This window comes from Ornithorhynchus anatinus, chromosome 19 (assembly GCF_004115215.2).
Source record: "Ornithorhynchus anatinus isolate Pmale09 chromosome 19, mOrnAna1.pri.v4, whole genome shotgun sequence".
NCBI classification, from domain to species: domain Eukaryota; kingdom Metazoa; phylum Chordata; class Mammalia; order Monotremata; family Ornithorhynchidae; genus Ornithorhynchus; species Ornithorhynchus anatinus.
In genome coordinates, this window is record NC_041746.1 from 27,998,854 (window position 1) to 28,013,149 (window position 14,296).

Below are 14,296 nucleotides of genomic sequence, written 5' to 3' on the forward strand. Positions count from 1 at the left end.
TATTTAAATCAAGGATCCAGGTTGGCCACATCCTGCTATTAGCAGATGAGGTTATATTTCTGTCTTCAGCTGTAAAGGTGTAATCTCCAGACATGGTCCTTTCAATTCCAGGCGCTTAGTACAGCGCTCTGCACATAGCACGCGCTTAACAAATAGCAACATTATTATTTTACCAGCCTCCCCCACCCCCCACCAGGAGGCGCCTCCCTTCCAGACTACATTTCCCAGGAGGCCCCGCGGCGAGGGGGCGGGGCCTTGGGGAGCCAATGACCAGCCGATTGGACGCCTCGCTCCCAGACTACATTTCCCAGGAGGCCCCGCGGCGACAGGGCGGGACTTTCGGGGAGCCAATGAACAGCCGATTGGACGCCTCGCTCCGACATTTCCCAGGAGGCCCCGCGGCGAGAGGGCGGTACCCGGGGCCAATGAACAGCCGACTTGCCTCGCTCCCAGACTACATTTCCCAGGAGACCCCGCGGCGAGGGGGGCCCTGTGCAGCCAATGAACAGCCGATTGACGCCTCGCTCCCAGACTACATTTCCCAGGAGGCCCCGCGGCACAGGGGGGGCTTTGGGGAGCCAATGAACAGCCGATTGGCGCCTCGCTCCGACATTTCCCAGGAGGCCCCGCGGCGAGAGGGCGGTACCCGGGGCAGCCAATGAACAGCCGACTTGCCTCGCTCCCAGACTACATTTCCCAGGAGGCCCCGCGGCTCAGGGGGGCTTCGAGGGACCCATAGGCGTTGGAGCCGGCGGCGGCCCCCTCCGAACTACGTTGCCCTGGAGCGCCGCGAGGGGGCGTGGTCCCAGGAGGTTATAAATGGCGGCGCGGGCGGCGCGGGCCGGCAGCGCTCGGCTCCGTGCGGCCCCCGCTCCATGGGCGTCGGGGGAGGCCGGCGGGGGCCCCCGGGGCTGGAGGCGCTGAAGCTCCGGGCGTCCGAATGCATCGAGGCGGCGGCCGAGCGGCTGGGGGCGCTGAGCCGGGAGATCTGGGCCGCGCCCGAGCTGGCCTACGAGGAGCACGGCGCCCACCGGGCCCTCACCCGCTTCTTCGGGCGGGAGGCGCCGGACCCCCCTGGGCCGTGCGGCCGCACTACCTGCTGGACACCGCCTTCCGGGCCGAATGGGCGGCGCCGGCCCGGGTCGGGAGCCCCTGCGGCTGGGCTTCCTCTGCGAGTACGACGCGCTGCGGGCCTCGGTCACGCCTGCGGACACAACCTCATCGCCGAGGTCGGGGCGGCCGCCCCTGGGGCTGAGGGGGGCCTGGAGACGCTGCGCGAGGCCGCCCCGCCCGTCCAGGTGAGGCGCCTCCCTCTCCCTCCTGCGTCACCGGCGCCGCTATTTATAGGCTTCCCCCGCGCCGCGGGGCCTCCTGGGAAACGGAGTCCAAGGGGAGGCCGCGAGCGCCCGGCGACTCCTCATTGGCTCCCGAAGCCTCGCCGCGGGGCCTCCTGGGAAATGGAGTCCCCGAAGCCTCGCCCGGAGCTCCTGGGAAATATGGCGCTCTGGAGCCACGCCCCTCGCCCCAGGGCCTCCCGGAAATGTAGTTCGAAAGGGGTCACGAGGGTCAGCTAAGCCTCGCCGCGGAGCCTCCTGGGAAATGGAGTCCGAAAAGGACTCCACAAGGGTCCGGTTGCACTCCTTATAGGCTCCGCAAGCACGCCACGCCCCTTGCCCCGGAGCCTCCTGGGAAATGTAGCCCGTAAGGGCGTCCCGAGCGCCCGGCTCGCCCCCTTATGGGCTCCCCTAAGCTTCGCCCCGGAGCCTCCTGGGAAATGGAGTTCGAAAAGGAGTCCACGGGGGCCCAGCTACGCCTCGCCGCGGAGCCTCCTGGGAAATGTAGTCCTAAAGGGAGTCCCCGGGGGCCCGGCTCGCCCCCTTATAGGCTCTCCTGAGGGTCGGCGCGGAGCCTCCTGGGGAATGTAGTCCTAAAGGGAGCCCACGAGGGTCCGGCTCGACTCCTTATAGGCTCTCCTGAGTCTCATCGCGGAGCCTCCTGGGAAATGTAGTCCAAAGGGAGTCCCCGGGGCCCGGCTCGCCCCCTTATAGGCTCTCCTGAGGGTCGGCGCGGAGCCTCCTGGGAAATGTAGTCCTAAAGGGAGCCCACGAGGGCCCGGCTCGACTCCTTATAGGCTCTCCTGAGTCTCATCGCGGAGCCTCCTGGGAAATGTAGTCCAAAAGGGAGTCCCCGGGGGCCCGGCTCGCCCCCTTATAGGCTCTCCTGAGGGTCGGCGCGGAGCCTCCTGGGAATGTAGTCTAAAGGGAGCCCACGAGGGCCCGGCTCGACTCCTTATAGGCTCTCCTGAGTCTCATCGCGGAGCCTCCTGGGAAATGTAGTCCAAAAGGGAGTCCCCGGGGGCCCGGCTCGCCCCCTTATAAGCTCTCCTGAGGGTCGGCGCGGAGCCTCCTGGGGAATGTAGTCCTAAAGGGAGCCCACGAGGGCCCGGCTCGACTCCTTATAGGCTCTCCTGAGTCTCATCGCGGAGCCTCCTGGGAAATGTAGTCCAAAAGGGAGTCCCCGGGGGCCCGGCTCGCCCCCTTATAAGCTCTCCAGAGCGTCGCCGCGGAGCCTCCTGGGAAATGTAGTCCAAAAGGGAGTCCCCGGGGGCCCGGCTCGCCCCCTTATAAGCTCTCCTGAGCGTCGGCGCGGAGCCTCCTGGGGAATGTAGTCCTAAAGGGAGCCCACGAGGGCCCGGCTCGACTCCTTATAGGCTCTCCTGAGTCTCATCGGGCCTCTTGGGAAATGTAGTCCGAAAGGGAGTCCGGGGGCCCGGCTCGCCCCTTATAAGCTCTCAGAGCGTCGCCGCGGAGCCTCCTGGGAAATGTAGTCCGAAGGGAGTCCACGTGGGCCCGGCTCGACTCCTTAGGCTCCTGAAGCCAGCCCCTCGCCCGGGCTCCTGGGAAATGTAGTCTGGCGCTGAGTGGCTCATGTGCTCCCTTTAGATTGTAAGCTCGTTGAGGGCAGGGTTGGAGTCTGCTTATTCATTATTCTTTCTCTTCATTCAACGTTTTATGAGCATGACTGTGTGGAGCACTCTAAGCGCTTGGAATGCACATGCATTGCTTATTCAGAGGGACTGTGTCAATCCGAATTGCTGGCTCACCCCAGTGCTTAGTCAGTGCCTGACACATTAGCACTTAAATGCCACAGTTAGTAGTAGTAGTATTACTATTATATTTGCACTTTAATGCTATAGTTATTATTTTATTGAGTGCTGACTGCACTGTACGAAGCCCTTATCGTCTTATTGGCTTCCCCAAGCGCTTATTCATTCATTCAATAGTTCTTATTGAGCGCTTACTATGTGCAGAGCACTGTACTAAGCGCTTGGAATGGACAAATCGGGAACAGATTTTGTTACCAGTCGGTAAGCGCTTCGTGCAATGACCTGCGCACAGTCAGCGCTCCATAAATACGATTGAAATGAAAGAATGAGTTTGCTCCTTCTAGACTGTAAGCTCGTTGAAGGCCGGGAATGTGGCTGCCTATTTATTCACTGGTATTTATGGAGCGCCGACTGTGTGCAGAGCACTGTACTAAGCCCTTATTGTTGTAGTGGCCTCTCCAAGCGCTTAGTGCAGGGTTCTGCACACAGTCCAGCACTCAAGAAATACGACTGAATTGGATGAATGAGTTTGCTCCTTCTAGACTGTGAACTCGCTGTAGGCAGGGAATGTGTCTGTATTATTGTTGTATTGTCCTCTCCCAAGTCCTTAGTGCTTTGCACACAATAAGCACCTCAATAAATATGATTGAATAAATGTCTTTGCACACAGTAAGCACTCAAATAAATACCACTGAATGAATACAACTTTACCCCCCCCACCCCGACCCCTCAGCTTTCCCAGTGCTTAGGTTCAATCTTCTAAACTTATTTACACGAATATTTCTCTCCCCCTCTAAACTGACAGCTCATTTTTAGGCAGAGAATGGGTCCGCCAACCTCTCTTACAATTGTACTCTCCCAAGTGCTTGGTACAGTGCCTTGCCCACAGCCAGCACTCAGTAAATATGATTGTTTGGGACCCGTAGACGGGTCACTTGAAATCACTTGGCAATCCCTGACCCTTGGATTGAGCAAATCGAAGGGGCCAAGGACCTGGACGTGGTCTTCAACTCAACTTTTCAGCTCCCTAGATGAGTTAACCGAGTGAGGATTGCTGGTTCCCACAGTCAATCAATCAACGTTAATGCATTTGGTGCTGATTCTGTGCAGATCACTGTGCTGAGCGCTTGGGAGAGATAATAGAGAGGCCTCCCAAGTCCACTTCCCCAGGCCTTAGTTTCCTCGTTCAACAGTACTTGAATATGCCCCTTTTATTCACCACCACCTTACTCACATATCCATGACTTATTTAATGTCCATCCCCCCCCCGGATTGTAAACTCGTTGTGGGCAGGGAAAATGTCTACGAACTCGGTTGTACTGTACAACTGAATGAATGCTCTCCCAAGCTCTTAAAACAGTGCTCTGCACGCAGTAAACGCTCAACAAATTCCATTGATTGACGGTAAATCCACCACTGCCGTCAAGGGAAAGCATTTCGAATTCTGACCGCCACTCTTAGGTTTTGGTTTTTTCGCCCAGGTACTTAGAGAAGCAGCGTGGCTCAGTGGAAAGAGCTCGGGCTTGGGAGTCAGAGGTCATGGGTTCGAATCCCGGCTCTGCCACTTGTCACCTGGGTGACTGGGCAAGTCACTTAGCTTCTCTGTGCCTCAGTTACCGCATCTGTAAAATGGGGATGAAGACTGTGAGCCTCCCGCGGGACAACCTGATGACCCTGTATCTCCCCCAGCGCTTAGAACAGTGCTCTGCACATAGTAAGCGCTTAACAAATACCAACATTATTATTATTATTATTTAGAAAGCTTCCTCTTTCTTGATGAACTCCGCCTCGCCCTTCCACCACTGCCCCATTGGCATGTCTCCCTTCAACTTCTCCTTGCCAATGGCATGCAACAGATAAAATTTTCAGAGCTCCTTTGGTCGCATTACTCAGGAAGAAAGGCTGACCATCCTAGGCATACAAAAAGCTTCTAGTGATCTGCATTGGTCACATACTGAACCTTGGGAGGCCTTTCCAGAATCTCAGGCCCGGAATCAAAAGGTGGAACCAGGGAGAAGCCCATCATTAAAGGCCAAGGCTCTGGGGGACTTGGGAATAGTAGAGGGAGGAAAAAGGCAAACATCGGCTGTCCTCAAGCAGCAAAAATCTGAAACGTGCATTTTACAGGAAAAAGGCAAACATCAGCTGTCCTCAAGCAGCAAAAATCTGAAACGTGCATTTTACAACTATTATAGTGGAACCACTAATCTTAGAGTATTTTCCTGCTTGCAAGATAGACTTCACGCCCACTGTATTTCCCTGCATTTTCAACTACAGTTTTGGTAGCCCAAGAGCCCCTTTTACAGATACCGCTTTCTTTTTTTTTTTTTTTTTTTGGTTGTTTAAAATTGTGTATTTCGACAAGTTGAGATTCAAATATTAAAGTAAAATGTTTATTCTGTAAAGTTCTTTTTTGTTTAATTAGGTGTTTGGTGACCAATAAATCTGCCTGGTTGACTGGTGGGAACAAATTAGTAAGTTTGTGTAATAGTTGGTTATTTCTAACTGGCATTAAAATTGCGTCATACCCTTCTAAAGAGGATTAATACGTTAACTTGAAAAAAATCTTAGTGAGATGGCAACAGGCTGGAGGATAAAGGACAGGACTGGAAATCAGGAAATCCGAGTTCTAATCCCGACTGCCTTTTCCTTGCTCTCTGCTTTTCGGGAAGTTACCTCATCTCAGGGCCTCAGTTTCTTTAGCAAAAACGAGGATAAACGTTGGGTGGCGGTGAGGATTAACTGATAATTGATCGTAATACTCTCTGGAAAAGTAGTGCTTATTAATGTCAATCACCAAGCTGAGGTCAAGGAAGTAAGAGTGCTGCAACAAAAGCTTCCTCTAAAAGATTTTAGGAGCTAGGTGACATCCATTTATTTATCCTGGGCATCTTGAGCGGCCCCTCAAACAGCCAAGACTTGAGTCACGTCAAAATCTATAAGCCGGGGGGAGGTGAGGGAGGGGTCTTGGCAACAAACTGAGAATTTCATTTGCCGATGCAATCTGTACTAAAATTCAGGAAGAGCCTAGTATTAGCTGATCAGGTCACACTTATGGACTGTTTGAACCCCAAACCCATGTCCCTTAGTGTGAGATTAAAAATAGATAACTCACTAAGTAAATAATTCAATAGAGATCCGTACGATATTGTCTTCTGAACTATTTTTAGACTACTTCTTAATACAGGCTTTCTTTTCCAGATAATTGTTCTGGGAACACCTGCAGAAGAAGATGGAGGTGGCAAAATTGACTTAATTGAAGCTGGTGCTTTTAATCACCTCGATGTGGTGTTTATGGCCCATCCATCCCAAGAGAATGCAGCTTATCTGCCCGATGTGGCAGAACATGAGTGAGTGGTCCAGCGGAGGAGAAATCTGTTTCCCCACCCCACCCCTTCTTGACATGAGGTGTTTAACTGCATGTTTCTGGAGACCGAGCGCCTTCTCTATCCCGCTTTCCTGAAACTGAGTGTTGAAACACTAATGCCTATAGATATTCCGGAAACCCAAAATTCATTTCCCTGATTATTTTTTTTTTAGTCCGATTGGGGAATAATGTAACATATCTAACTTCTAGAAAGACACCATTTGGTGCATTTGCATTTCACGAACCATTTTGTGAAGTCTGGAAAGGACTGCATAATCTTTTAAAAATTGTCTAGTGGTAATAAAGGCATTTACTGAGAGCCCACTGGGAGAGTACAATAGAATTAATAGACCTGCATCGTGCCCTTAAAGATCTTACAATCTAGCAGGGGGGAATGACACAGTATAATTTAGGTAGAAAGAAGTAGTAATAATTATGGCATTTGGTAAGCGCTTACTATGTGCCAAGCACTGTTATAAGCACTTGGGTAAATACAAGGTAATCACATTGTCCCACAGGGGGCTCACGATCTCAATCCCCATTTTACAGACGAGGTAACTGAGTCACAAGAGAAGTTAAGTGATTTGCCCAAGGTCACAGCAGACAAGTGGCGAAACCGGGATTAGAACCCACAACCTCTGACTCCCAAACCCGTGCTCTTGCCACCAAGCCATGCTGCTCCTCTGTAATGGAGAATATGATAGACTGTAAGCCCCTCAAAGGGCAGGGACTGTCTCTATCTGTTACCGATTTGTACATTCCAAGCGCTTAGTACAGTGCTCTGCACATAGTAAGTGCTCAATAAATACTATTGAATGAATATGTATATGTGTTACTAGGTGGTGAATACATAATTTAAGGTGAATTAAACATGAAATTTTGTTAAACATGTCTCAGTCTAACTCAGTGCAAATATTTTTAGCAAATAATCCTTTGGGAAAATGAGGAATCATTACCTCTTTTATTGAGACTAGGCTCCAGGTGGGACAGTGACAGTGTCCACCTGATTATCATGCATCTACCCAGCACTTAACACAGTGTCTGGCACTTTGTAAGCATTTAATAAATACCACCAAATTATGTTGCTAGTTCCCTAAACATTTGGAACATACTTGTTTCAATTTTTCTTGGTTTGGAAGAACATACCTTGATTCTTCAAACTAGGGAACCAAAAACCACCATTCTAAGGTTTGGTCTTATGAAAACAAAAGAACGAACAGGTTTTGCGTTTAAATTATCTGGGTTGGAGGGTCTCCACCAAAAATTAATTCTTGAACATCGAAGTTTGGGAACCAGGAGCTGAAACATTTGGGCAGAGCTTAGAAGGATTTTTAGTGAGTATCTGAGAAATGTGGTTGAAAAAAGAATTCATTAATTCTAAAATGCTAAGTATTCCTGAAGGGAATAAAAATCCACACTCACTAGGAGAGTCTGGCCAAACTGTAGCTTTTAATCCTCCAGCTTTTGGCCTTTTGACTTGGAGATGGTTTTTAACCAAAGAGGTGGATTAGTGTTAATGTTGTGTGGTTAATCTGAGGATTAGAATAATGCAGTCTATCCTGGGAACAACGGTGATTTAAAATCAAGTGTCAGTAACCCTGTGCAAATTGATTTAATAGCTCAAAGTGGGTCCTGAGTGAACAAATGCAAACTCTCCTAATGGTTTCCATATCAGCGATTGCTAATGCGGGTGGGCAATCATTAAATATGATTTGTCGATAATCACCAATAATTATGGTCTGAATTTTTGAAGACCTTTGAGGAGGCATTGGACGTCATGAAGATTTCGGAGTGGTCAATCGTGGGGAAATCTCCCATAACTTGAAATAATTTTCTCCTCCATTAGTCATTTTTAAATAATTTTTTTCCTTTACGTTGGCCAAAAAATGGATTTAGTAATCGGAGTTGAATAATTCCTAAAGGGCTGTTTGGAGAGGTTTTTGTTTTTTTTTTTAATCTGGTTGGGTGAACAATGGACGTGAATAACATTAAGTGGTTTTTATTTCCTAGTGTGACTGTGAAATACCATGGCAAAACTTCTCATGCTGCAGCTTATCCATGGGAAGGAGTAAATGCACTAGATGCCGCTGTCCTGGCCTACAACAATCTGTCAGTTTTAAGGCAGCAAATGAAACCCACTTGGAGAGTTCATGGTGAGAACTTGAGTAACTCTGGGCAGCAAGGTGTGCTTAAAGCTGTTAAGTTGCACCAATCAATCGCATTTAGTGAGTGCTTACCATGTGCAGAGCGCTGTACTAAGCACTGGGGAGAGGACAGATCAATAGAATTACAACGTTCCCCGTCCATAAAGAGTTTACAGTCTAGTCGAACCCGATGCTGAGTTGGTAGCAGTTGATAACTATTCCCATGGTTCTAAGCCCGTTGCTGTAGGTGAACGGTTTCGGAAATGCATTAGGGAGCAACAGATGCTGTGAAGAGATCCCTGTAGGTTTACAGTCATTGATTAAACACCTGGGCCTGGGCAATTATACTAAAGAAATAGATGAAATTTTCGAATGAGAATGAGGGCTTTCTTTCCACCCCCATTTTTACTCTCCCCAGGCTGTTAAACAGGTAACAGTTGCTTTCTAATTATTCATTCTTATAACATTTCCAGAGTTGAGCTGACTTTTCAGCACGTTCTGAGTGAAGTGGGATATATATACATACTACATACATACATATAAGTGGGATATATATACATACTATATATATATATATTGTCTTTGGTCAATAACCCAACACACTGACCTCAACGAGGCTCTCTTTGTGGAAGGAATGCCCTCTAATCACTTTCTAGCCAAAACATGCATTGAAAGCCCTAGTTGTACCATAGCCCAGCTACCAACCGGACAAGAGAAGCAGCGTGGCCTAATGGATAGAGCATGGACTTGGGAGTCAGAAGATCAGAAGGTTCTCATCCTGGCTCCACCACTTGTCTGCTCTGAGAGCTTGGTCAAGGCACTTCACTTCCCTCTGCCTCGGTTATCTGTAAAATCGGGATTAATAATAATATTTGTTAAGTGCTTACTATATGCCAAGCGCTGTTCTAAAGACTGTGAGCCCCACGTGGGACAACCTGATAGCCTTGTATAATAATGATGGCATTTGTTAAGCCACAGGAATTCCCAACTGAGGATTTGACTTTAGTTTCCTAACCAACTCGCTTTTATTTTCTCTTTACGCAGGCTGAAATGTTTTGACCATTGGTGTAAAGGTTAGAAGATCCTTGTTTTGAATCACTTTTTCTTTTGTCTTATTCATTTTTTGTGACTTCTCTCTCTCTCTCCCAGGTATAATAAAAGATGGTGGTGTGAAACCAAATATCATTCCTTCTCATGCTGAATTAGTCTACTATTTGCGTGCTCCATCGATGAAGGAACTATCAACTTTGACCAAAAAAGCAGAAGACTGTTTCAGAGCTGCAGCTCTGGCCACGGGGTGCTCTGTAAGACAGCCACTGGGGTTGATATTTTTAATAAAGGGTCCTCTGCTTTCAGACTGACTAAAGTTTAAGCTTAATCGATAACATTTGAGTGCCTCCGGTGGACTGTACTAAATACTTGGGAAAGAATAGTTCTCATGGATTCAGAAAATGAGATTTAAAAAAGGGAGAGAAGAATTAAAGCAGATAATTAAAGGGAGAGAAGAATTAAAGCATAATTATTCTTAAGCTATTTAAAAATAGGCATTTAACAAAGAAGTTTTCTCTCTGGCAGAGATTTAAGAGCAAAGGTGAGCAATATAGTCATTCAGTTGCCTGGTTAAATGGTACCTGAAAGGTTTGTCTTTCCTGATTTTTGAATTCAAGCTCCCCAGTTACTCTGGGCTGCAGGCCTGATGTAATTTTAGTTTGTGGGACAGCCACATATTAGACATATAGTAACTACAATAGTTATAGAGAATGTACTCATTTTGTAGCAGCAAACTAATTTGGAAGTTTTTGCGGGGGTAAAATTGCAAGTATTTGGGAGCAAGGAGATACATTTTTCTCAAATGCTATGTAAACAAAATAGTGCTTGAGTGCCCACAGGGTTGGCAAATTGATTTATTGTGACCTTCAAACCAGATCTGTGGTGGCTTACCTGTCTCTGAGCCAGCTGGTGGTTTTTACCTGCCTTTGAGCCTGCCACGTATACAGGTAGAAGCCTTCTTTTCCACCCTATGCTCCTCCAAAGAGCAGCATGGAGGAAATGGCTTCCTTACTGTACTCTCCACGGCTGACTTGGAGACAGATAAGAGAAACCGGAGGTGGGACTTGTGTGTCTGCCCTCAGCACTAGAGAGTTTGTGTGTGTAAATATTTAGTATTAGAATGTCAGCTTGTTGAGGAAAGAGAACCAGTCTTGTGATTTTGAGATATTTTTCTGGCACTCAGTGCAGTGGGTGCTCAATAAATGCCACCATTTATACTCCCATCTCTCCAACCTCTGCTGCTGGGCCACGGAAGATTTATTAAAAGTAAGTGGCCTGTGGAGTGAGATCATTACCGATCCCTGTTGTTAGATTCCATGTAGTCGACTAGAGCCCAGCTCCTCGAGAGACTCATGTGAGGGTTACAATTCCTGTAGTTAGAAGGTTCAAAGTTTCTTCTAACACTCGTGCGGGGGGTTACGATTCCTTTCGTTTAGAAGGTTCAAAGTTCTAATGCTAGTTTGTTTTTTGTCTAGGTTGAATTGATAGGAGGAGCACATGACTATTACAACGTGCTTCCCAACAGGAGTCTGGCCAAGGCATATGTGGAGAATGGAGAGAAGCAGGGGATTGAATTTATCTCCGATGATTCCGTCCTGAATGGCTTGTCAGGTAATAGGAGTGTGCATATCTGTCCTTCGATCTCATGTCATCCCTCTGAGCTGAGGGATTTAGCTTTGGGCACAGTGAGCAGTTTAAAATTTGAACGGAGCCTTTTTCATGGATAAGCAGGGATGTGCTGCCTCTAGCTTTTCTAGCACAGCCAGTAAGAGGAGGAAGGAACCTTCCCAAACCCCCTACCAAAAAGAAAATGTGAAACGAGCACAGTTTCTCGGTTGCAGCCCGGATACATCTCACTGTTTTAACCTTAAACATTTTGCTATGGCCAAGTCTGTTAATTTTTAGTAGGCATATCAGAAGAGGGCCACTTAAATCAGAAAATGAACCCAAACACCACCAAGCAAGATTGTCTCCAGGGCAACAGATATTTAATGTTGAAAGGAGGGCATTGTTTCAGCTGTTGCTGGGGAATGCAAACCCTGAGCAAAAGATTTAAACGAGGTTGAAGCTACTTTTGACTCTCAGGTTAGCCGCTCGCCAAACTGGATTGGATTTGGCACGGTTTGAAAGCAGAGACCAAATCTCTCCATATAATAAAATTAGCTTGGGATTGCCTGTGGGTGCCTGGAGCCATGACTCTCAAAAGAGGTCATTTGTCAACTTATTCTAGGAACTCATTTCTAAGCTCCTCTTCCCTAATGCTATTAATTTGGCTATGATACCAGGAAACTAATGGACCCTGTCCTGTCTTTTAGGGTCCTTAAAAGCATAGTCCTCCCCATTCCCCGCATTAGCCCCCCAACCTCTTCCCCTTCAAGTACTTATACATTTTTTGAGACTTTTAGGCCCATGACCACTTAGTAAATGAACTGTTTGTCTCTCCTTAAGGAATCTTGCCCACCCGAGACTGAGCTTTATAAGTGATTTGAAATTGAGTTGTTGACTTTCATTTTTCACTTAATTTTCTTTTCCCTCCCGCAGGTTCCACTGATTTTGGAAATGTCACTTTTGTGGTTCCTGGAATCCATCCCTATTTTTACATCGGTTCCGACGCACTTAATCACACTGAGGAGTACACGGTGGCTGCAGGTAGGGAATCACTGAGGGGAATAGGATTGGAGTAGGCTCAGTGCAAAGCAATAATAATACTAGTGGTATTTAAGTGCTTATTATGTGCTAAGCACTGGGGGACCTAAAGGCAATCATCTCAGAGGTGGTCTCTGTCCCATATAGTGCTCACAGTCCAGGGGGAGGGAGAACAGGTATTTTAAGTCCATTTTACAGGTAAGGAAACTGAGGCACAGAGAAGCTTAGTGACCTTTCCAAGGTCACACAGCAGGCAAGTGGTGAGGCCAGAATTAGAACCCAGGTCCCCTGCTTCCAGTCCTGCTGTATCCACTAAGGCCACCCTACTTCTCTGAAATGAAACATAACTGCAGAAAAAACCCTCCACTTCAGCCCCGGAGTGGTTGAAGCAGCCCAGCTTCCTCTGGAGAGGAAGCATAAGCATAACTGTAAGTTCATTACGGGCAGGGAACGTATCGGCTAATTTTGTTGTATTGTGCTCTCCCAAGCACTTAAGCACCCAAATATCATTCATTGGTTGATTTCTGTTTTCTTTTCCCCCCTCCTCACGCCTTAGGGTCACAGGAAGCTCAGTTCTACACTTTGCGAACAGCGAAGACTCTGGCAATGACAGCCTTGGATGTAATTTTCAAACCAGGTCTTCTGGAAAGGGTCAGGGAGGACTTCAAGCTTCAACTCCAAAAGGAAGAGTTTCTCAATGCGACGCGGGAAGACACCCCGGCTGTGGCCTAGGTGCGTTCTGGGAATCCCACTCAGCTCTTCTCCCACGGCCTGCTTCCTTCCTTCACAAGCAGGGTCATGGTGAGCTCCTGCTGCCTCAAAAGTGGATGACACCATGTGAGTGGGGAAAGCGCTTTACTTCCTGCCCACTAAAAGGAAAAGTTAAGTCAAATACTCTGTGAAAACAAGACCCTTTAGGACCTGACAGCTATGGAACAGAAACATCACAGAAAGACCTCAGTAACGGGTTGAAAAGATCTACTGCCACAGATGCTTCATCTATAATGTAATGATACTTGAGTGAAATTCACCTGTCTCCTTGTTATTGCATTTGAACAGGATCTGGGAAAGACTTTAAATTAGCCAGTGAGTTTTTGAAAGGAGGAGGAGATTCGGGATGGTGCAAAACTCACTGTAGATCTTCAGGGAAAAACTGTTAAGGCATAAAATCTGTGTGTGGCCAATGTTTGTCTGGATAAGAGACAATCAGCCTTGCCTCATCTTGATCGAAATGGAACCCAGATCATATATTGGGTATTTAAAGGGAAGCAGCTGGGGAAAGGAAGTACATCTAAAGCACAATCTGCCTCGATCCCACCATTCATGCTTTTGGAGTGTGCTGTGGTGGTGGTGGTGGGATTTTTTTGGATTTGGTTTTTTTGGTTTTGTTTTTTTTGTCTTGTATGTTTGTCTAGTGTACTTGTTGGGTAGTGAAGTCACAATATGGGCAATATACTATCCCAAATTCAGGAGAGGACATGACCTTGGGAGGAAGTTTTTCTGAATTCCCCTTGAACAAATAGGCACCATATTAGTACAAATGGAGGCATTGCTTTTTGCAGTGCCGGCACGTATATGGGGCATGGGTAAGGCTTAATATTGTGTGGACCTAGTTTTGTGTTTCAGCAACAGTGAGGGAAAGGGAGTGAGACATGGGCTAAGTGCTTAGTACAGTGCTCTGCACAGAGTAAGTGCTCAGATACAGTCGAGTGATTGAGAGAACCAAACTCCACCAAGAATGACAAGAAATGCAATAAGGTGGCAAGAGGCATGAGCCATTTTAGCAAGCATTTGCCATCCTGGGATGCTGCTTCCTTTGTGTGCCAAAGTACCTCACTGAAATATATGAACAAAGGTTAAACCTAGTAGTGCCTTGTGCCTGTTTGACAGCCTTTATTCTGGTCAGCATGCAGTCACTCAGCTTGGTCCTGGCATTCAAATACTGTTGCTTTCCTGTAGTGCTGTGCCGGGACTGTTTTGATA

At 47.7% G+C, this 14,296-nt stretch overlaps 1 protein-coding gene across 1 annotated transcript; it reads left to right on the forward strand.

The window, feature by feature from the left end:
- The first annotated feature begins 266 nt into the window (after window positions 1–266).
- On the forward strand, window positions 267–13,255 carry LOC114805750 (peptidase M20 domain-containing protein 2-like). The gene is given in 11 exon segments (XM_029047686.1): window positions 267–642; window positions 730–1,065; window positions 1,068–1,142; window positions 1,145–1,186; window positions 1,189–1,298; window positions 6,308–6,456; window positions 8,484–8,626; window positions 9,767–9,921; window positions 11,143–11,278; window positions 12,209–12,316; window positions 12,870–13,255. Coding segments are annotated over 11 exon segments (1,806 nt in total). The 3' UTR covers window positions 13,046–13,255.
- Window positions 13,256–14,296: the final 1,041 nt, after the last annotated feature.